At 36.3% G+C, this 25,209-nt stretch overlaps 2 protein-coding genes across 3 annotated transcripts in view; both read left to right on the top strand.

The window, feature by feature from the left end:
- The window catches only part of LOC139984175 (uncharacterized), a 260,085-nt gene that overhangs the window by 126,143 nt on the left and 108,733 nt on the right, over positions 1-25,209 (top strand). The gene's annotated exons all lie outside the window — the stretch shown is intronic.
- LOC139984224 (uncharacterized) lies at positions 545-18,454 on the top strand. Its single transcript, XM_071998044.1, has 11 exons — positions 545-800; positions 5,230-5,364; positions 6,159-6,314; positions 7,342-7,476; positions 11,184-11,339; positions 12,280-12,423; positions 13,155-13,454; positions 15,204-15,518; positions 16,599-16,666; positions 17,136-17,391; positions 18,074-18,454. The coding sequence occupies exons 1-11, from the start codon at positions 611-613 to the stop codon at positions 18,106-18,108; spliced, it is 1,890 nt and encodes a 629-aa protein (XP_071854145.1). The 5' UTR covers positions 545-610; the 3' UTR covers positions 18,109-18,454.

Here is a 25,209-nt window from a genome sequence, read left to right as displayed (position 1 = left end):
TTTTGTCAATGTATTCTTGGTTATTTGTTTTCAGTTGTGTAAAGTATTTTTAAGACATTCTTAATTAGAATATTTTCTTTGTTTCACATTTCTTAATTTCATTTTGCTGTAAGTGGACTACTTCTTTTTCTTGAAAACACAATATATATATCGATCACTAACATCCCTTTTGATTTGCCCTGGTTATTGAAAGGTAACAGACTAATGGACCCTTACATATATAATGAACATAGAAATATAATTGGAAAATACAGGTGATAGTCTTTCTGACTAGCTATTATTATGATTTATTATGAAAAATGTGAGCACTACAATATTCTAGGATTTAATTCTCCTTTAACTCTGTTTGGTTTGCTGCTAATTTCCTGATAATTATTGTATTACATGTAAACATGTAATGAACCTGAAACATGATAACAACCATTCTGTTATGACATATAAACTTTGGAACACAGAATAGTATAGCATATAAATGTACACAAACCAGAAAATGTAAAAATTGGCAGGTACATTAATCGTCAGATCTTTTTCATTTACAGCTTATGTTATTCCAGTCAATGGACAGTTTACTCAGACTGTTAATGCAGGAGATACAGGTGTCAAGATAGACATGGAGTGGTCTGATATGACTAAGCAAAGATGGAGAATCAATGGTACAGATACTTTAAGAGATAGGGATGACGCCAATGATTTCATCATAAACAGAGAAGCTGCTACTGATGATAATGGTCTCTATGAGTGTCAAATTGGCGGTCGAAGAAATGAAGCTCTCCATGGATTGAATAGATTGATAGTCCGTGGTAAGAATAATATATTTCCTATACTTACTGTATTGAGTATATGAGTGGTGGTATAATGTTTGATTTTCACCCAGCAACAGTGAACGAGTGTAACTAATGTATTCATGGCAGCTATGTATTGATCTGAAAAGCCTTAATCCACATGGCTCTAGTGATCTTTTTTGAAGGTAGAATGAGTGAAAAGTTTTGAAAATTTAGTTGATTTTGCACATGTTTGAAGACTATAGAAATAAGTTAAAGTTTATGAATGGATATTAGATGGAGTCTTTTTTCTTTCTTACCTCATCCCTTAATTGTTTCTATGTATCTAGGGAGTATGACATGTTGTATCTCAGGTGCTATACAGCTATGATAAATGTTTATGTTCAGGAGTAGCAAGTCTTGAGGGGTGACCCATGATATGGTGACTGAGGTATGACCTGAACTCCATTTTCTGGAATAGGGTCAAAGGTTGGCCATCTTTTTTTGTGTGATATTGTGACATCTGCCAGTAGAATTATCAAACAGCCGGACTGATTTCTTCAAGCTTGGTAGGTAGTATATGTCTTATGATGGGAACTTGCATACACTATATGCCTCTGAGAGCAAATTGAGTCAAATTAAGGGAAAAGTGAAAAGTTTCTTTAATAATAGATCCAAGTGGGAAAATTGCATTGACATGCAACCGTCACATGTATGTGTATTTCAAGTTCTATCAAATATTTTAGTCATGGGGTTACAGGTCAAAGGAATAATTTTATGCAAATTTGTGTCAAAAACCTTCATAAACAGCTGGTCCAATATTCTCCAAACTTGGTATGAAAGTGCCCGTTGACAGTATCTTGGGAGATCTTCAAAATGAAACAATTGATGATTATCTGCTATATAACGCAAAGGAGAAGCACTGACTTGACTTACAACCTACACAGGTATAATAGGAATGTCAAGTACAACCAAAATATGTGCTTGGCATTGTTACTCAGGTCGATGTTCAACAAAAGCGTTAAAGGTAAAATAAAGAAAAATCATGTTAGTGAACGATGGGCTTTATGCCTTATCGCCTAACTGCTCATCGTTTCCCAAACCGCTTTCAAGTTTTGCTAGTTACCCACATTCTCAGGGGTGTAATCAACGGAGTGGGGCCAGGGGGACACCTCCCCACTTTCTGAAGGTTGGGGGACACAATGTTAAATGTCCTCCCAGGTGTAGTGACTACATAATGTATGCGCTAGGGTTAGCAGGCTCATAATGACTTATATATCTCATAAAGGGAGCTCAAACATTTTGCTATCTCATCTGTTCAACATGTTTAGTACTTTCGTACACATATTGACAGAATATTTACTTGTGATTAAGTTCATAGGGCATGAAGGGGGAGAGGGGCAGCTACCCCCCCCTGAGATTTACATTTCCTAATGAAAGTAGGCCTGCTCATTTGCCCTCTCCCTACCCCCCCCCCACATGAGGTTCCATTTGGCATGTCAAATAAAGAATGATAATTCACAATCATAACAATTAATTTACACCTAACTTCCCCAATTGGCTTCCCCTCAGCATATAAGCTACAACTACCATGAGAATACCCTAGCATGCTAAATATCTTCCCCAACTGCTTGAGATTATACCCAGCCTATAGCCCTGAAGTATCTTCATTTTATAAGGTTGCAATGTTTCCGATCAATTGAATATGTCCAGATACCCAATAGTGCTGTTTAAATGTATTTAAGATACCATCTGTATAACAAGATGATGTTATAAGTGTGTGCAAAGTTTAAGAATGCTTCCATTTTTGGTTTTAGTTTCAATTTTCATTAAAAAGGCCCTTAGTTACACCTGTACTTTAATTAGATAAGTCTTTCTTATTTGTTAAAGTATAATCCTTTGTCAGATGTGAGTATTGTTAAGATATATATGACTCACATATCAATTCAGGTATCAAACAGAAGCGAACTTGAAGGTTTCTAGATGTGGGTCTGTCCCCTGGGCCCCGCTAGAGCTTCACCCCTCGAACACATCAGAGGCCCTAAGGCAGGCCCCTGGACACCACCCAACAACAGATTTGCACCAAGGTGATCGCAGTGCGTGCTAGGCGCACACTCCTTCAGTTTTACTGTATCCATGGTCAATCATTTATGTCCCACCAACTTTTCTATTGGTGTTGACTCCCCTGCACATATATGATCATTTTCAACTTCCAGTAAGTGTAGCTGTAGTGCATTTTAATCAGTAGACTGACTGTGGTAAGCAAACCACCAGAAATTGTATTTAATTAGGCTTATACTACAAATCTTTAATATTAAACTTTAAACTAAACAAAAGCTTGACTTTGAGGATATACTGCCAGATTTTATACCCTGTGTGCATTTGTCGAATTGGCCTAGACGGCTAATTATCATTCGAAATGAGTATTATGTTACTGATATAACATTGATTGTGATATTCTGCATCATATGAACAATAGTGTGGCTGCAGTGGCTTCATAAGATATTTGGAAGAACGGGGTGGAAGGAGAGGGGGCAATCAAAGTAAAATAAGAGCAGCGTGTGTGCATGTGTGTATGTTGGTAGGGGGGGGGGGGGCTGAGGGGGAGAATGTAGGTAATGAAATTGTCATCATGTTCAGTACTTAATATCAGCAGCATTTAAGAGGTAGACATAGCTAAGTTATTGTTATTACTTAATCAAAAAAAACCTTTTTAAAAATGGCAAGCTTCATCATTGAGAGCCGCCAAACATTGGGAGAGCACTTGACCCCTTTGGAATGACACTATGTAGCTACAGTATATCCTAAGGAACTGTTTCATATGAGCATGTACAGTGCCAACTCAAATTGAGTGTTGGAATATTTTTGGATATCATGCTCAAATGTTTTTGTCAGTCTACCTTTTGTTTGGTTGAGGACAAAGCATATCATGTCATTGTCATCAACACTGGTTGGAGTCCGATAATTTGTTAAACAAACTGATATCCACATTGCAGCTTGGTTGCACTATTTGGTATGTGTAGCTATCCCTTTGGTAACAATTACATAAATCCTGTTGTTAGTCTTAAAACACAGGAAAAACTCAGAAAAAACATATTAACTTGTCTTGCATGTCAAATCATAAGTGTGACTTAAGTATCATAATGCTATTTATTTTTTTCTGCTGAAGCTTAAAGTTGGAATATTGCATCATTTTCAACCTGCACGCCATTATTAAATTGCCGTGAATTAATCACACATTACTTTTAATTCCTTATCATGTCATTAATATAACTGACTTCCATTTTGAAATTACCTTGAATCAATCACACGTTAACATTGAAATCTTGCAAACTCATTAGCTTTAATGTTTTGCCATATTTAACCATTGCCATATTTATATGATAATTTCCTTTCCGATTGTCACTCTTTGAGCGTCAGACTTCTAACATTGCATGATATCGCTTTCATTCCTTTGTTGGTTTGGGCAACTTATGTCCATCCTTGAGTTTGGCAATGCAATGTTTTCTGCTCATAAACTGTGTTGCATACCATTAATGTGGTTGTATTCCATGTTATTGCTTGTGTGGTTCTATATGGCTGTTTTGAAACGGTCATGAATTATGAAGTAGGCTAATGGAAATTTAAATACAAAAAGGCTGCAGAAAAAAAAAAAAACATGTCAATCATGTTTCTTCAGGCAAGTACTCGATAATTAGTGAATATGTGTGAACGCGAATGGACATAGTAGTAATAATTGACAGAGTAGTGAATGAACAGCATAAATTGCCATGACAGGATAAAACACAGTGTTGACGACATCAAACACTGATTTCTCCTTTAAGAAGTTTGTAATTTCTTGGTAGGTTTATAAAGTACTTGAAGCTTGTGATACAACTTAAATCACACATATTTTAGTCTTTGTTACCACTAAGTTTTAGGTACATGGGTCAATCCATGTCAAATAAACATATGCATGGAGGGGTCCAGGTATGACTGATGTTGATATGATGTGTTCCCACATGTCTTATTGGAGGAATTTGGAAAAATAATGTGAGCAACGTTTGTTTTATTAGGTTGCAGCCGGCCGACATCCAGCAAAATCCCCCATAATTTTTCTAATTGGGAGAATACTTTTTGCATGTATGAAGAGTGAATCTTGTCTCACATTTTGAAATATACACGTAGTCTTTAAATGATGATGTCTCACAAACTAGTTCTGCTTCTTTTTCACAATTAAGTCAAAGAAATGTGAAAGTTAACGTATTTGACAATAGCATGTTTGAAGTTCTCTGACTGTACATGCCTTTAATGAATTTTGCTTTGAATCAATAAGCAAAAGAAATAACCACAACTGTCTCCCTTCTCCATCTCCACCTCCATCCCCACCCCCACCGCCCCAAAGGAACGTCTCAGGAATACCACATGCTACCACCCTTTTATTATTTCCTCCACTTTGTTCTCCCATGGTTTTCCTTTCTGTTAACAGCTTGTAGTTCTGGTAGATGGGGTCCACCAGGATGTACCAGTATCTGTGATAATTGTTACAATGGAGGAGTTTGTGATGATGAAACTGGGAGATGTATCTGTGCTCCGGGATTCATGGGACAAAACTGTCTGACAGGTTTGTACAGATGTCTGTGAACTTCTCATTTTGAGGTTCTTTTGAGGTTTTGTTTGCATCGCCTTGTGGGACACTATGTTGGATATTCCTCATCTTGCCTCTAAGTAATAGAGTTTGTAATATTTATGAAAAGCATCCACCAACTTGGGAGTTCTTACCCCATCTTTTGATAGTAGTGTTCTCAAGATACCATCCATTAACCATTTTCGGGGTGAAAGTTAACATTAATTTGGTTCCCAGGTAATCTTGTTATTGACTTACTGTAGTCCTTAAACTTGTACTGTAGCACCTTGCATTTATCATCTTTTATGCCCTAATCAATGTTTAAAGTCATAGCTCTCCATTAATACCACCACATTTAGATTTAATAACATCTTCACAAGACAAGCCACATTTTACTAAATAGATGCTCCTGAAATACGGATATGAATGAGAGGAACAGGAGCTACATTTCATCTTTTGGAAACAAAGCATATGCTGAAATAGCCAACATTGTCTCACATGATTCATATCAAGGGAAGCAGTATATGAATAAGTAACTCTACACTGCTGTTCCAATCACTTATGCAAGGAAACTATACATGGGGATGTGTGTATACCTGTAGTCTGTACAATTATCATTGTGGTGTCACAGGTTGAACATGAGAGTTGATTAAGATCTCTCTTGACACACAGTGGAACAACATGGAATACATTTTTTTAAACTATCAAGTGTGGTTTTCTTTATTTCAGTCTGAAAATGCTGATTAATTTTGCATTGAATATAAAAACTGCAAAAAAATATTTTCTTTTAGGGTGTGGTCCTGACAAGTTTGGCTATTCTTGTGAGTTTGAATGTACTGTTGGAAATGGAGCGACTAATAATGGTTGCCGAGGGAGACTGTTTTGTCTAATAGATCCTTTTGGATGCAGATGTAACTCTGGATTCAAAGATCTTAGTTGTTCAGTGGGTGAGTATTTTGTTGATGCTTTTTTTGTTGTTCTTGGAAGTGATTTTTAACCAATGTAGAGGCTGCAAATGTTAGCCATGTTAGTAAGATTGAGAAAGTATGACCTTATGTGCTATGAGCCAGCAGCCCAGCTGGACCTTTAATTTTCACCATTTGTCGAAATTAGAGGTTAGGCTATATGGATGTAAAATTTGATTTTTAACATGCAGATAGTTCATAGTTCAGTACATGTTTCAGTATGTGAAATAAGTGCAGTATAGTGTACTGCATAGTATTTCAGCATGTACACTTATTGGTGTATATACAATTTTGTGCTTTAACAGTATTCAATTCAATTCATTTCCTTCGCATCAACTCAGTGGTGCAGTATAAAACCACATGATGAGAAAATTTAGAGTATATTAACAGAATTCATATAATCATTGTAACAAGTATAACATGTATGATAAAGCATTGACATTGTCACTGCAAGAAAGGAAACCAGAGAGGAAGTTTCAAAGAAACAAAAATTAAAGCAATTTTTTGGCTACCTTTAAAAGTATTAGTATTTAAGTGTAAATTATTATACGATAATATGAATGGTTGGTTGAAATTGGTTCAGGGAAATGCAGAGTCTTATGATAGCTTAAATCTTAGTCTTGATACCTGTTCCCAATTCTGGTCTTGTTTTTACCAATACAGGTAGCTGGATTTTAGAGACCTAGATTTCTTCAATTTACAGTTGAATTTATTCCATCTAGCTGTGTTCAATTATCTTTGTGACATAGTTTGGTTGCATCCTGAAAAATTCAACTTTTGTCAAGTTAATTGATACACCTTAAGGGATAGCAAATATTTATTGCATTGAAAAGGATATGGCTATAGTCATACTATAATCATGAAATTATATCATATTGTGTTTTGCTATAGTTCTCTCTCCTTTTGCACAGACATTCAATTTTTGTGATCATACCAATAATTTCTATGAGCCAAATCTAATAAAGTGTGAAAGAGCTAACACTCAAGTCTTATATCGTTTTGCTTACAGAGTGTGAACCAGGTAAATATGGTGCTGGCTGTTTACAAGATTGCCACTGTCAGAATCAAGGCAGCTGTAACAGATTTACAGGTGAATGTTACACAGGAGGCTGCCAAGCTGCATGGAGTGGGAATAATTGTCAGAGTAAGTTGGATGCTTTCATTGGAATTATCAGTTAGATTATGTTCTTTGAAGGTACATGATAAATACAACTGTTTCATGATATGTATGCATGGAGCAAGGATTACACATACTGTATTTAGTTATATCAAGTGAGCTGTTGTCATGCTCACCTGAAAGTTTATTTCTGTGCAATTATATACCTTCACACATTTCATTAAATAGGGTTTAAATGTATACTAATCGCTTTGCATTGCATTTACTCAGACTGAATACAAGCAGTTGAAACTTGTATTTCCTCCTTCAAGCCCTATGTAGTTTCTATACAGTATGTTAAAGCACACACTATAGAACTGTACACACTATAGTTACTCAGTGCATTGATTATATACCTTTGTCATGGTATAGTGATTACATTGAATGAATTTGACCCCAGATTGATTAAAAAAAGTTCACTCACAAGGGTTATTTGTCAGAAACTTACCATGGTAAAAATAAATGTATACAATAAGGAAGTTAATAATCGGATATTCCAAAGGCCAAGTTGATTGCATGCTTAACAAAAACTACTAGACATTCATTGTCTGCACCTTTAAATTAAAACCGCATCATCAGAGCAGCTTGTATGTTGAATATTTCAAAAAAAAATTATTTTCCCAATGCAGAATGAATGTCAGCATGTGAATTGAGCTGAATAATATTTAATCACTAATCCACAGAGGTAAAAAATATTTCCAGAAAACATTGAATTGTTAAATGAATTTACAGACATTTTTTCAACTGAGCAAATATTCCAAATGTGTCACATTTTAAGAGTAACGCAACATTAAGCTTATATTAGCGTATGAGTAAAAGTCCTTTTCTTTGGTGGTTTCTTTTAGCCACCTAGATATATCTAGTATGTAGGGAAGTAACAACTTGTGGAAGTTTGGTACATTATTTTGCAGTAAAGACAGTATAAAGAGAAAATTCAAAGCAGGTCTGGAGTAACATCATTATGCTCGGAATAGCAGAGTCAAGTTGCCAATGATAGGTTGGACATTATTTGATAAAAATACATAGGTGTGGTTATCATGCATGATTATTATAATTGTGTGACATATTTCACTTCATTTTATCTTCTCTTTTTTTTTACAGTTTACAGTTTGAGATATCGCACAGAAAGATCATTTTATGAGGGAAATTTATACTATGTAGTCTGTTTTTCTAGCTATATAGCATGCAAAGTTATATTACTTTTCTATTGGATTTTGCAATATCAGCAAAGTACAGAGATTAAATTAGCATTGTAGTGAGTGTAAGTTCAGTTGGTGAACAGATTTTTTTTGCTGTGCGAGTCATTTTATATTGAGTGATTCCAAAGAATTTGTTGTCAAAACCTGATAACTTGTATACATGAACTAAGCAATCCATATTTGTGTATTGATGGTTTGTTAAGGAGGGAATTTGACCATCTACTGTATGTAACATGTGTCTGTTATTGTTATAGGATGTGGGACTCAGACTGATACGTTCTTTCTTACATTTATCGCAGTTGCTGTTCATCATTTCAAATACAAGAACAATGTTATGATAAGAAATCACAAACTTTACTACAGACTTTCTCTTTTCTTCCTTTTTCTTTCTTAATTCTGATAGTAATGACATGAAACATAGAAACACTACTGTTGTATAAATTTCTGTTGCTAAGCTGCTATGGAAGGTTTAGCATACATGAAATTGTATTTATGTTTATTATTTATATGTCCATCCGTCCGTCCGTCCGTCCGTCCGTCCATCTGTCATTATTTTCCTCCAGATCATTATTTGTTTAACAGATGGGGTGGGGGCTTGGCTGGGCAGGCAGGCAGGTTTTAACTCTCTTAACAGCAAACTTTACACTCTATTGTACTTTTTTTCACATATTTACCTGTATAGTTATCACATCATTTGATATCCTCAGTACGAAGGATTTATAGAGAGTTAGTAAACCAGCAACATAATACAGTGTGACATAGACAGTGTGACTTTGGATTATGTTATTTCTTTACTCTGTAGTAGCAGATAAATGTCAGCCGCTGACATGTTAATGTGAACTACTATCATTTCTATGACATACTTGTTTTGGTTTCGATGATAATTGTAACCTTTAGATTTATGATGGCGTGTGGGTGTGTGTTGTTAAAGTAGGTATTTGTAGGAAAAAAACTGTTCAGAGTTTCTATACACACGCTAATATGATTCACTCACTATTTGTATATAGCATGTTCACTCACTAAGCAATGTTCACCATAATGTTCACTTGAATGTTCACTTGAATGTTCAATTGAGTGTTCCCTTGATAGTTCACTTGATTGAATATATAGTCCACACTAACTCTCAGAAACCTCACCAGTGATCCTGTAGAAAGAGGAGAAAACAAAGACAACACTAACATGTGTGTATTTGTGACGACCAGCCTGTAAACATGATATCTGAAGAAGGGAAGGTTGGACCAACTTCATATTTGGTGTGTGAAAGTAGGATATTAAGTAGAAGAAGCTATATGTTTATGTGGAGGTCATATGGGGTCATATTGGGTCAAATTGTGAAAACCTTGTAAACACGATATCTCGAGAAGGGAAGCTTGGGCATACCTCATATTTACTTTAAAAAAATATTGTTTTTGGTGGAGGTCAAAGGTCATTTGGTGTCAACCCCTGTAAACATGATATCTCACGAAGGTGAACTTGAGCAGATCTAATATTTGATATGTGTATGAACCACATTGGGAACGAAAAGCCTTTTTTTAGGAGGAGAAGGAGGCCAGAGGTCATTTGGTGTCAACAGGTACCAAATTGTTAAAACCTTGTGAACAGGATATCTCAAGAATGGAAGTTTGGGCAGACCTCATAATCGGTGTGTAGAAGTACCACGTTGAGTCAAGAAGCTGGTTGTTTTTGGTGGAGGTCAAAGGTCATTTTGGGTTATCAGAAGTCAAATTGTGAAAACCTTGTAAAATATTAAAATTGCAAGAAGGGAACCTTAGAAAAATCTCATATTTGGTTTTTCAATGTACAGTACCATATCAAATTTAAGGAGCCTGTTATTGCTTTTGGTGGAGGTCAAAGGTCATTTGAAGTCAACAAATGCCAAATATTTACTTCACTACCCCCTTACCTGTATCTGTGCTTAATGCACCTTCCTAAACATAATATCGTAAGGGAAGCTTGGGCAGATCGCATATTTGGTATGTAATTGTACTCATATTTAGTACAAGAAGCCTAATGTTGTGGGTGGAGGTCAGTTGTCGTTTTAATTCACCAGGAGTCAACTTGTGAAAAACATGTTACACAATCATTCAAAAAGGACAGATGTTATATTTAGTGTGTTGATATGTTACATTTAGTACAAGAAAACTGTTTGTGAGGTCAATGGTGATTTCAGAACAACCTGTGCAATTGGGAAATATACTGTTTGTCAGATCACACTGCTTTTCACTGTATTACTAAAATCGGGTATATTGTACATATACATAACATCAGATTCATGACGAAACTGCTCATTTTTCATCATCGAAACCACAATGCATTTGTGCATTCTGGTTAATACTTTAAGATTTTGTTTTGAAACATTTACCTGCAGATCAAGAACCAATATCATGTTATGACTAATGGTATATCATCCAAACAGTCAAATAATATATAAAACAAAAACAGACATGTGTAAATCATGCAGCTTGATAGTGATATGATTATATTATTTGTCCATAGTTCCTGATGTTTGTCCAGATGGTTACTATGGTAACCAATGTACAGAGAAATGTCTGTGTCTTGGTGGTGCCAGTTGTGATAAGAATTCAGGACAATGTGAAGATAACAACTGTGCTCCAGGTTCAATGTTGGATCCAAATGGCCAGTCCTGTCTAGGTAATTTCTTATGTGCACTGGTCTATACTCATATATTACGTTCTAATTCATCTTTAAAACCCCAAACAAGTGCAGGATTGATTTAAATCTGGACTTTAGTACAAAAGAAACTATAATTTCACTAATTTTAATAGGTGTCTTTATTATAAGTTGGTATTGAAAATAATGAATGACGGCTCCCATACATATGTTACATTGACATCTATCAGCTAGCATAATTGTAGCGCAAAATAAGAATTTTTGGCTTTTCATCATAAATTACTGAATCATGGGCCATCAAATTTCAATTTATGTTAACATATTTCTTTCTCTACTAATAACTATAAACAGGTCATTTTTGCTATTTGTGCCATTTATCATTACTGGATGTCTTCAGGATGCAGTCAACAGATAAAGCATAAGAAACTTTCCTAGAAAGACATTTAGCCCTTTAGCCCTGTCTCTTATATTTAATGTTTTGTATATTAAACTATATAGTTATAGTCAGGTTCCAAATTTTAATTGTTTGCATCTTTAAAATGAATTAATTTATATGAATTAGTGTGAATTATAATAATAGGAATAGAAACTTTAGGATTTTAGAAGGAACGAAGGCACAACAAGAATAAAAATCAGGTGGGTCCCAAAACCCTTAACTGATCAGTATTGTTAGAACTTAGTACATACTTCATACCATGACCTCTAGTTGAACCGTTGTTCTGTCGAGGATTAGGTATAAATGGTTGTGAGTAGTACACTGACTATATATAGACTATTCCACTAATTCATCAGAACAGGTAAGTACCATTAACTGATGAGGAAGGCCAGATGTCAATGACTGATCTTATTTTGTAACCTGCCTACTTTTATTTAAGCCCAGCTGTTATCGAAGCTCCTAAATGAGCAAGTTACCATACTGACACTTACTACTGTACCTCAATATTGCCACCTCTCATTTCAGAATGTCAAGCTGGGTTCTTTGGTGATAACTGCAGAGAGGAGTGTCGATGTGACTCTGATGCATGTGATAGAGTAACAGGAGAATGTGTTGGATGCTGCAAGCATCATGCATGGATTGATTCCCCTCCATCCAGATGTCAGGAAGGTAATTATTGTAGTACTTGATCACGCTACAATATTGAAATTACTGGCCCAGTGAACGATACCTGCATGACTGTTCGTTAAAACTTTAAGTTTTATATAGTCTCTTTACATTGCAGTTTCAGAGGCTAGCTGCATAGCCAACTTGCCTGTCTCGGTGCTCACAAGCGCCCTCACTTTGTAGGTACCTGGTGTGTTGTCCACCCAAAAACTAACAGCATGAACAACCGAATAGTTCTTCATAATACTGTAAGCACTCCAGACGCACTACAATACTGCATATTTGCAGGCAAATGAAGTCCTAGTTTGTTGATAGTGTGTAGCATTACAAAGAGCATCATTCAATTATGAATGGATTTCCCCATGCAGTAGTGGATTTCAAGTCAGTAAATTTGTGATGTTTCACAAGATAATGTAACTGCAGGTATCCTGATGCCCTAATCTTGTATGAGTCATTGGTCTGTTCTGTCAGCTGGTGAGTATCTAGTAAGGTAATTTGAATTGTAACATAATAGCCATGTCTAGCTTTGGTCACAGTTTTTAGACAGTCAAAGATATTATTCTTAGGAAATGATATCTCATCCAACCTAATTACCACAGCTTGACAAGGAAACTTGTAACAGTTATGGTAGCAGCTAACCATCCATTTCTATAACTTTATGGTCATTAATTACTACAATGTTACTGTCTATCATTTTTTTTAGTTTATAGGGATTTTTCCTCCTTGCATTACAGAAATCATTAATGTTACTGCCAATAAAACCAATCCTGGTACACAGTGGTCAGTTACATGTTGGGTTGAGGAGTTACAGCAGACCTCTCCAAGGTACACAGTTGTCCTGTCCCAAACTATGAATCTCAGTTCTCCATCGTTGCAGGCAACGAGTATCCTTACCAAAGCTAGCAATAGGACTGGTTTCACTCATAGAGGATCATTATTTACAACCACTGATGCTCAAGCTGGTAATACATACTATTGTGTGATACCACACAGTACAGGGTTTGCCTGGTTAAACACAACCTTGTCCCAATATGGTAAGATAACTGTTATATGTTTTACATTGATTACATCAATACTTTATAATATTCCAAATCTTAAGATCAAAATCAACTGTGTTTTGCTCTACTTAAAGTAAACTTACAACCCTTGCCATTTTCAAATGATACTAGCTTTGATGTGAAGTATTACACACAAAAACACTCTGAATGTGGCAAACAACTACTCTAGGGCTTACCATGTAACTAAACACTGTTGAGTTATGATTTCATATGCTGAATTGTTAACATTTTTATGTGCTCATCCTGCTGGGTATTTGGATAAAGCAATTAAATATAACAATTTTTAGAAACAAAGTGATATGGGTGCCTCGTTCAGAGATCTAGGAAATGTTGGATCGTAGGAAAAGGCTTAGGAATTGCCTGCTTCTTATTTCTGAAGAATACCATCATATGAGATTTCTGTTCTTCTTAGTTATTTTTCTCAATGCAGAATAAACATGATAACTTTGTAATATATATTGTAAAGAATCTCAAAGTTTTGATAGCCATCTAAAAAATCTATTATGCATTGGGTAGTTTATGGCATCTTTAAGAATTTTTGAGTGACTTGAGCAAGTCTGGTGATGACTTGATCAAATAACTTTTGTTTGATTTTTCTTCTTCTTGGTTTTTGGCATGTCAAGTATAATACCCTGTACTTAAATCCTGGTATAAATAACCAATCAGGAAGTTTGATTGCAACCATTCTGAAAATTTGCTTCTGGGAAGGACCATTGGAGAATACTAATTGTTCTAGCTGTTAAAACTGGTTTAATAATTGCATTCAGAGATAGTCAATTAGTCACTGGCTCTGAGCTTACAGTATGTCTGTGACTTGTGTAACCTTTATGTAGGTATGGTACTGCCTATGTCATCAGTTTTAATTTAACATTTAATATCTTCTTATGTTGTATAGGTCTTCACAAGTACTAAACAGCCCAAAACATGGAAAACTTGAACTAAAAGTGTTAATGCATTTACTAACCTTGCTCTTTGGAAATGTGTTGCTAAATTTGGTCAATTTAATTATTTATAGAAAATCTTTTTCTGGGTTTGCTGAATTTTTCATCATCAAAGTTCAAACTTCTAAATAGTAATGTAGAACATTCTGTGTTACATTGGTTGCCAATGAAACATACTTGAGCAGGGGAATTAAATGTTAATTTTTACCACAGTAACTATACTAATATCTCTTAGAATCATTTGCTATCATTCTCCTCAACTACATATGTTCTCTAGTTGTTACTATTGAAGAGTAGCTCTGCAAGTACCATGTAAAATATTTCACTGGCAACTCTGATAACTACAACAAAATATCAAGCTCTTGTCCCATTCTCACAGACTGGGGCAGTAAAATGTTCTAGTGCAATTGTTTCATCATTGGTATAAACTTATAAACAAGAAGCAAAATTATGAACTAATGCTACAGTATGAGTTGCTCGATAGTACAAATACAAAGAATTAATATAAGGAAACGGCCCTCTAGTCTAGTATTTCCTCAATCTTTTCATTGGAAATCAGATATGAAGAGACCATTTGTTTAGATCTAAACAATCTGTACTTTACTACTACCAAGCCTTTAAATTTCTTGACAGTATATTTGCAGCATTTATATAGCCAATAATAAAGCATGTTGCTTGGCAGTATCTGAATTTCACTAAAAGGGGGGGAGGGGGAACAGTCATGCAGCGGCTTGCACACTCTACTTCTAGTGTGGTTTAATTTAATGTTCTCATTTCCATTCAGAACTTCCTATTATCAGTAAATCGCCTGAAATAGTCAATATGTCCCAGACCTCTATAACCATTATATGGACAGCCTGGGATGAACAAACTGATGTCGGGGATCCACCAGTGGTTGGTTATGTTGTGTACTACAGGAAGGATGCAACTGATAGCTGGAATACTGGTAATATCATAGAATCCAGTCAACTGCTACAGTACACACAGACCAATCTAGAAGAGGACACTATTTATGCCTTCAGTGTATCAACTGTTAGGGAAGGGGACATGGGTGAGGGTCCTAGGGGTCCACCTATGACTGTCAAGACATTGTGTGAGGGTGAGTTGTCATAATTGATCTAATATATTTTGTTAATATTCAGAGTTTGTTTCATTTCTTAGTTGTTTGAAGTAATAAGGAGGTCACTATGATCGTAAATTGGTCAAATGGTGATGAAGATGCAAGTATAGTATGCCATGCAATTTCGTTGACAGACAAAACAGTAACCAGATGATCAGTGTATAAACACAGATCAATCAATATAAATAAACAGTTAGGAATCATACACAAATACCAATAGCAGTTTTAACAATGTCTTGGTAAGGATATGCAACACAGGAAATTCCATGCTTAGAAGATTGTGGAAATTAGGAATATTTATAGCATTCTGGACAGTTTAAGTCAAGGGCGGCGGAAGCACTTTTAATCTGGGGGGGGGGGGGGCACCGACATCAAAGGGCACTTTGCAGAAATTCGATTGGACTGATGCAGCTTTATATTTAGTACCCCCCCTCCCCCTCAAGGAAAATATGCACACTAGCACTGCAATATCCAATGTGCAAATTGGGAAACAAGGAAAAGTTTTCTTTTGAGACAAAATGAGGTGAAATCATGCTAGTTGCTAATGTAGGAATCTTCCGAATTAGAGTTTATTGCTTGTCAATATCTTAACAAATTTTTTCCATTCGAATTAGCTTTGAGTTTGACCCACAGATATTCATTAAAAGTCAGGGGCGTAGCCAGGATTTGCAAAGTTGTATGCACGACTATCTGAGCGGAGCGCCACCATCGGTTGGCGTGGAGCGTACAAGAAAATTTTTGGTTTTACAAACCCCTCAGATGGCTGGAAACGGCCCTTCCCGAGTGTTCATTCTGGTTCCCTGGCCTCTTGCTAACTTGAGACATCTCAATTTTTATGTAGAAAAAGGGCACATTTTTAACCTGAGGAAAAGTGGGGGGCACATGCCCCCTGTGCCCCCCTGGTTCCGCTGCCCTTGGTTTAAGTACAGGTGAAGTTGCCACAGGTTTTTCTTCTTTTAAGTGGAATCAATATGTTGATGATAGGAAAGTTCCCGCATGCTTATCTTACACTCAGAAACTCATCGTTTCTTCACCTTGTTTCATTTCTGTTATTTACAGAACTAATTACTCCTACAGCTGTGATGGCAACAGTAACAGACTTGAACCAACTGAATGTTACTTGGCAGGTATGCTAAACACATTTGAAACCGCTGTAAATGCATAGGAATATTAAAAGTGACTACAGTATATATAGATATAGTACACAATATGTTAGACAACATAGTGAAAAACTAGTCAGGCATTACCGTTGAGCTACTCAGTGAAGGATGCAGAGAGCTCGATCAAAGATGCAATCCTTTTGTGACGGAAGATACTGAAGAAATGATAAACTATCCCCTTCCCTTCCCCTCCCTTCCTTTCCAGTTTGGTTTCAGCTTCCCCATCCTTGGCTTACCTAACCTTCCCATCACACCTCACCTCTTTTCTTCTAGTTTCTTCTAGCCTATTTCAGCTTCCTCACTTATTGACTCATCTAGTTTATACATTGATGCACTATAAAGTAGTCATATATACTAAATTATTACATAGATGATGCAGTGTCTTCTATGCTATAATATAACAACAATATTGAAAATTTCCATGTTTGATCAACAGGTTGATGATAATGATGTTACTTGCAGTACTGGGATAACTGGTTATACTATCTACTACAAGGTGGATGGTAGTAGTGATGATCCACAGAGAGTACCAACAGTCTCTGGAAGTATAATGTACACTATCATCGAAGGACTTGAGCCTGGAGAGAATTACACTTTCATGGTTTCCCTTACAACAGATCAGGAAAGCCCCCTAAGTGAAGCATCTATGGCAGTAACATATCCAATGCCATCTACTCCAAAACCTCAAGATGGTTAGTTTGAACAAGTGAATTTTATCATTTTCCAATCCGTACCTTTCTTTATTTACCAAGAGAAGTACAATAGGATACCAAGGTATTCTTCTGCCAGTAACCTCAAAGGATGGGCTGAGAGTACTGTTACTGCATTTTATGTATATTAGGAAATTGAGTATTAAGTGGCAATATTCAACACTAGGAGTGTGTAGAGTTTGCTGAGTTTAAACATAAATAATGATGTAGTGCGTACAGTAAAAGGTCCAAAAAAGTTTAACTGTTTCATAGTTTCAAACCTTTGAAACTGTTAGAAGAATAGTAAGTTTTTACAAATCTGATCAATGAAAAACAACCGATTATGTGAACACATCCAATTTATTACACACACTTCCTTACCTCACATATAAAAGCATTATCCTCTAATACTACGCTCTTGGTCAAGTCTTTTTCAAACGGGGTGTGGCTACCATCCATCCAGGCCCTGACTCCTCCTTCCTCTTTTGACCATTCAAATGAAATTTGTTGGAATGAAAGTGATCAGAAATGCCCAACCAGGTTATGTTACGGTCATCAGTCAGTCATCAGTCAAGGGAACAGACCTTTGGAGGCCCATACTAAACTTAAGGCCCTGTGAAGAAACCGTTTATGAAACAAAAGTCGTTCCGGATGGAAACACTTTCCTAAATCATTTCTATCCTAGACAAGGAGATGTGGGCCACCTCGTTGGATCTATAGGACTCATACCTGCACATCCTAATCAAGAGAGAGGACCAGAAGTTTCTGGCGTTCCACTACCTGGGAGTGGATTACCAGTTTGTCGCCCCACCATTTGGCCTATCCATGACACCAAGAGTCTTCACCAGGGTAAGCAGATCCATACTGGCATTTCTTTGAAGGAAGGGCATGATATTATTTGCATAAATGGACAAATGGTTTATCATTTCATCGGAAGAGGACTCAAAGAGAGACACAGACTTCCCTGTTTCCCTCCTGAAGGTCCTAGGCTGGATAATGCATAAAAACAAGTCATCTCTAACAGCAACCAAATGTCTCACCAACCTAAGAGCAGTACTAGATCTACAAAGTGGTTGGGTCCTCCCAACAGAAGAAGGGTAGACGCCATCCCACTTCAAACGATGGAAGTTCTATCGAAACAACGTTCACAGGCTAGAGCATGGCTCAAACTAATAGCACCAAGGTGCAAACTTTGGATGCAATCACTACTGCTACATCTCCTGCAGTGGTACAACCCTCCAAGAATCCGATGAACAAAATGATCCCTGTACCATTCTACAAACAGACGTTCTGTACCTGGTGGGCCAATCGACACGTTTTCTCAGGCAGACCATTCAAAATGAACCACATGGTATATGTACAAACAGACAACACAGCAAGTGCCTTATATCAACCACCAAGGGGGAAAAAGTCTCAAAGATTAGTGCAGAGAAGATGAATCTTCCTTCGACTATGTGACAAATACAACATAGACCTTTGCATTTCTCACCTAGCAGGCAATCAGAACCTGAATACAGACAATCTATCCAGAGGGCAGGTGGAAGAGACAGAGTGATCTCTTTCCCAAATTTGCGCAGAATATGTGTTCAGAACATTTGGTCAACCATTTCATGGATCTTTTTGCAACAGCGGACAACAAGAAGGGCCTGTTGTTCTGCTCAAGACAGTTCCACCCAGAAGCATATACTATCCTTTCCATGGACGGACCAGTCGACCTGAGCATTCCCATGACACTAAAAGCTCCATGTTGCCCAACCACACTTGGTTCATTACTGATTAGTCTGCTCAAGGATCTTCCACTCAAACTTCCCGAAGAAGGGCCCCTTCTAACCCAGGTAAGGAGCCGACTTTACTACAGAGACCTTTACGGTCTACATTTCTCAGTGCAGAAATTATCTGGAGACACATGGAAGCATAAGGAATTCCATCCAAAATTACTGCACTGGCAACAGATGCAACAGGGTCTCCACAACCATTTATGACTCGAGATTGGAGAAGTACTTCTCATGGGCAGGCACTAACTCTCACCATCCCCTGGAAGCTTCTTTAATAGAAATTGCTAACTTGTTTATACAACCCTCAGATGAGGGAAAACAAGTTCGCACAATAAAGAACTGCAGATCTGTCATTGCGGCAGTTCACAAGGGATTCTCAGACGGTTCAACTGTGGGCAACAACAACAAAATATTGGCCCAGGTCTTGAAGGGCATGTTCAATTGTCGTCCACCAACAAAAAACTTGATTGGTCATGTTCCATTAATGACGTACTTCAAAACCTTGCAAAACCCCCTTTTGAACGTACCATTGGAATTTCTAAAGTTTAAGACACCCTTCCTGGTCACATTGGCCTCACCAAAGCGATGAAGCTGCCTACACATCTTGCTGACCAAACCGGGATTTTATGAGGTTAGAATAAGGTGGAGTAGGCCTATATCTGACCCAGAGTTCCTTATAGCCCAGAGGAAATCTTCCTCCTGCCACTAGCCTCGATATCATCGATTGCAAAAAAGACAAACTTTGGAGTCCAGTCAGGGCACTAAGGTGGTACCTAGAGAAAATAAAACCAATCAGGACGTCAGAAAGTTACTCATTCTACCAAGTACTAGAGTATAATGCATATAGATATATGACATTAGTAAGTTTGTATTTTAGAAATTCCTAAACAGGTAAGTGTGGTTTGAGGATTCTAATTGTGTTGCTACCATACATGCTTCTCTCATACATTAGGCACATTTTCTAGAGTTAAATCTCCTGAAAGGGTTAATTAGGGGAGCTAATGACCATTTAAAGGATAAAGACTGTGTTCCTTTTTTTCAGATAGTGACAACAGCTTTGCAGTGTTTATTATCATTCCTGCAGTCTTTGCTATAGTATTGCTCATCATCATCACATTTGTGTTAATTTACAGGTAAGCAGACTATTGCTTACATATTTAGAGAGCATTAAAGTATAATAAACTAAGTATCACTTTAACATACATAAGTTTCATTTGTATTGTAATGCACAAAGTATGGGACTGCATGTTCTCCCGTTTGTGAAACCACCATCAAGAATGCTTGACTGTGTAAATAAAAGTGAGTAGAATTAGTACATCTACTCTGACACAAACATTGTAGTTTAAGTAAGATAAATCTTGTTGTTATCATAAAAGACCTGATTACATTTCATTGTTAATGTTACCTCATCATATTATTGCCATTAGCTCCCCTTCAACCAGATTCAAGCAGTAAACAATGTATTTCTAGAACGTATTTCTCTCAGTTTCAATAATATGCAGCAACAAATTTCAAAGTTTTGCTCCATTTTCACAATCTGTAAAAGTAAGTGACAACATGTGAAATTAGTGCGTATTTAATGCGATTAATTTACTCACATGAAACTTTTTGCAACTTTTTTTGAGTGAACACAGGAAGACCTGGAGAAACTGGTAATTAATTAGTGACCAAGTACAAAGAGATTTAATTTGGATGAAAGAATCTGCTTTTACCACAGCCACTTTTCCTTAGAATTAAAATTATTTGTATCTTTGCAGTATACGGTGAGCACACCAGGCTTACTATACAGGCAGAGCTAGTTATTTAACAGAAATAACATTTACCGATTCTATGTATCTATAGGAATTAGGTTGTATCAATGTTAATGGTTAATTTTACCCTCACTAAATAGTTACTTTCACTCTATGAATTATTTTCAGGAAAAGATCCAGAAAAGCATCTCCAGCTCCATCAGATTCAACATCTTTTACCAATAATGTTGCGATCGACAAGGAAAATCAAGGTATTTTCAGCTGATCAGGAATAGACACATAATATTTTCTCTGTTATTTTTATTAACATATTAACACATTCATTTTCTACTAGGCCTGAGTCAGGTACCCAACCGAACATTTGGGTACCGAATCCAATCCAGGGGGGGGGGGGAGTCTTGTAATTGCTACGCGAGTGCTTTCATGATTTCAATAATTCCGTAGGTCTGCATTTTTTATTAATCACGACAAACGAATATTCATTTCATGAAATAACTTTCTTGTAGTGTAGATGGTTGTTTTAATTACTTACTATTTCAAGTTTTAGCCATTAATTCTTGTGGATTCTTTCTCGTGTGTGGATAAAATCAATCACCACCAAAAACGAAAATATTATGCCGGTGAAAACTAGTCAAACTTGAAACCTTCAATCCATCAAAACAGCAATAGTGTACGTCAAGTACTATATTCCCTCTTCAAAACATAGCACATACCTTCAAACCAATTGTCAATTTCCAGCTAATTGAAAATTGTAAACAAGGCTAGGCAAAGTGTGTTACACTTTTTTTTTTCTTGCAAACCGATGGTTAGGCAAGATTTTCCTATGGACTTGGTGTGGTGTTAGGCTACCATGTGGTTGAAGATAGCAGCAATAATGAAAGTAATCCATAGATATTTTAGATCCAGCTAACTGTGTTACAATTTGATCAAAGAAACAGATGGTTAAGCTAGATTTCCTCATTTTCTTAGTGTGGTGTTCGGCTACCATGTGCCACATGTTAGCCGAACACCACACTAGTTGTCGAACATGGCAGTGGTCGAAGATGGCAGCAATAACGAAAGTATTCTGTGCATGTTTTTAGTGCCAGCCAACTGCGACACAATTTGAGCGAATAAACAGATGGTTAGGCTACATTTTAATGTTGACTCTCTGTGAATTTAGGCTACCATGTGGTGGGAGATTTGTGGGGAATTTACGCAAACATACGTTTGTGAAGTGCACAGGTCTTTGTTGTCGTCAAGCAGCTAGTTGTGGTAGTCCATAGCAAGCACTTTCCTCTCATAGTTGTTGCTACTGTATACGTTTGTGCTTGCGTAAATATTGAAAGTATCAAATTTATGTATTTTCAAATAATTGCAAGTGACTTATTACTAAACGTTTATTCCAAATGCGATCGCTTAGCGATGAATCGCTACACGGTCACAGCCGTAATTTCTGTTTAATTCAGGTTGAGAGCTGAAATTAATTACGGAAAATCCAGTCTTGACAACTTTTGACATGCGGGATTTGAAATAAAACTGCAGGAATCGTGCAATCCCACGGGTAATGCGACCCCTGGATTGAGTAAAAGAAACAGTCAAAAGTATTTTTTGCAAGGTTTTTCTTTATTTCATGTGCATTTGTATTATTATTTATTATACATCAAAACATGAAATTCAGTTGTTCATAACAATAGGAGTATCGATTGAAAACATATATTTCGGAGGTGTAATGTAAGGTGGCATGTTGAAAATCTTCTAGAAATAATTGGGAAATGTTTCTTTCACGATGTTATATATATGTATATACATATCTTTTTTTCTGTGTGCCTTTAAGTGTAGTTTGCTATTTACGTGTACCTTATGATATGAATGCCCTATTTTGGCCTTTTTTATACCGAGACATGTATGTATCTTGTTATAGAAATATCCATCTCATATAATTACTAACGTACATAGCTTGAGCATCTTGATTCCAGTAGATGTTCATTGATGAAATGTAAACTCCTGGTTCTCATATTATATAGTTAACCAGTTGATAACATTGTACAGGTAAATTATCCATTCAGCATATCAAATGTATATTGAGGCAATAAGTTTCTTTTTCTTACGTTCCTATAGATTTGCCAACAGAAGTCAAAGACAAAACTGAGTATATACCCCTTGACAAAAATGAAATGCTAAAATCACCAGATCAATATCAACATCTTAATCAACCAGTCAGTGGAGACCAGGCTGAAGGATATGAAGTACCTCGAGACAAAATTAGCAGCTTGGTTGAATCTGGTTCAACGTATGAGGCTGTTGGATCCACAGTTGTATCAGAGGCATCTACAGAGAGAGAGTTAAAACAAGACAGTGATTATGAGGACCCTGTTGATATTGAACAATATGCAGGTGTCTACATCAATGTAGACACTGCCAAAAAGACAACACCACCAAAACCAATGAAAGTGTCCGAACTTCAAGACTACATGAGCAGAGACAGAAGAATTGTCATTGAGGATGTTGTCAAGGAGTTTATGGTGAGTATATGTTATTAATTTATTTATTATCAAGATGTGTAAAAATTACCTTCAGTTATCAAGTAAAGGGTAAACTTTGAGAGATATTTCGTAATGATAAAATCATACTAACTAATACTGTCAACTGTACATTGTAATTCATTTACAGTTCAGCTGTAGAGAAATTAGATCACCACCTTTTTGTCTTTGTGAAGGTTCTTCCGAGAGGTCGGCAACAACCGTGTTCTGAAGCGCTTCGGCATGAAAGATTGCAATCAAAGAACAGCTTGTCCAAGATCATTCCATGTAAGTACCTCTGTTTACGATCGCCGTTTTCTTGATAAATCCATTGCCCATTTGGAGAATAACTTTGCATTGTGACAGATATTCTTCTTGTACGTGCATGATGGCAAACATGCAGCCTACACCAAATGACCATACCTTTTGTTCATTGTTACATGATAAGATTTAAAGACCATTCAAATTTGAATACTTGTTTAGTGTTTAATGTTTTCTTATCAGTGAAATAATATATACCATTCAAATAATGTAAGATGCAAAGTGGTATTGTGCAAGCATCATTCCATTATGTTGTTGTTGAATTTATTGACTAGTTTATTCCTCATTAGGAGAGAATTGTTAAGATTCCACAGCAATAGTAGAAATTGAAGCAATGCAACATTATATAACCATTTGATTTGTCATCATAAAACATATATACTTTTTGCATCCTGCAGAAAACATTTGCAGTACATTGGTTCTGATTGAAAAATGATGAAGATATGTTGAAGAAAAGTTACTCCAACTTCAAATTCTATCACTTGGAATATGATCTTCCAAATTGATCACAGCTCTTAGTGATATACCTACTTAAACGACACACATATAACACATTGTGCTTAATTGTATTCTGACGAATACTTAAAAGGTATATAATATGTATTACTGTACATCCAGTTTTTGATGTCTTCTCAGCTTGTTTTATTATTGTGCATGTTGGTAGCATGTTCAAACATATTTCATGCATGGTAATTCTGTTAAATTACACCTAGTTTTAATGTAATGGTTTCAGTTCCCATTATTTGCTACATGTTCTAAACATATCTTTAGACATAAACATTGTTCAACGTTTAAAGATATGTTTCCCGTAACAGCTCATCCAACTGTGTTGATGTTTTTCCTTTTGAATCTTGTAATTTTACAAGATGATCATACAAGAGTAAAGTTACAGGTACCTGGCAACACGGGAGAGTCAGATTATTACAATGCCAGCATGATAAAGGTATATATCAGTTAAACTGCCGAGCACTTGAAACAGTTACGTTTGCTAGCTGGAGAAGAATCTTCATTGCAAGCTTGTGCAATTGGCTATGGGTAAAGGGTTCTTGACACATTACTGTACATGTTTTCTATGTGTCTTGCTACAATGCAACATCATATCACTTTTTCTTCTTCTACTGGTTCCACTGATGGTAGATGGTGTGAGAACATGCTAACTATTTGAATATATAGCATTTTAAATAGTAAAACAAACCTCTTTCGTACTTCTTTCTTGCTTTCCTTCTTTTAACTTTCCTTTTCGTTTTGGTTTTAATATTACTAGCTCTCATGTTGCATGAGTGACATTTATATCTAGTGATGTACTATTGCTGTGGCGTCAGTGGTATGGGTTAGAAATAGAATGCATGTAATTGCATAGCACTGATGATTTTCATCAATCAATCCAGTAGATTCTCATCCATTGCAATATTTTTTTGCTGTAACCTTGCTTTTCATTAACAGTGTCTTATGGCAAACAGTGTGACATTTCCT

Source organism: Apostichopus japonicus, chromosome 2 (assembly GCF_037975245.1).
Source record: "Apostichopus japonicus isolate 1M-3 chromosome 2, ASM3797524v1, whole genome shotgun sequence".
Classification (NCBI taxonomy): domain Eukaryota; kingdom Metazoa; phylum Echinodermata; class Holothuroidea; order Aspidochirotida; family Stichopodidae; genus Apostichopus; species Apostichopus japonicus.
The sequence above is the reverse complement of the archived record's forward strand: the minus strand, read 5'-3'. Positions and strand labels throughout refer to the sequence as shown.

Coding starts and splice junctions, on each gene's coding strand:
- LOC139984224 (XM_071998044.1), top strand. CDS start 611: ATGGAGTGGTCTGATATGACTAAGCAAAGATGGAGAATCAATGGTACA. Junction 801..5,229: donor GAATAGATTGATAGTCCGTG/GTAAGAATAATA, acceptor TTCTGTTAACAG/CTTGTAGTTCTGGTAGATGG. Junction 13,455..15,203: donor CACAACCTTGTCCCAATATG/GTAAGATAACTG, acceptor ATTTCCATTCAG/AACTTCCTATTATCAGTAAA.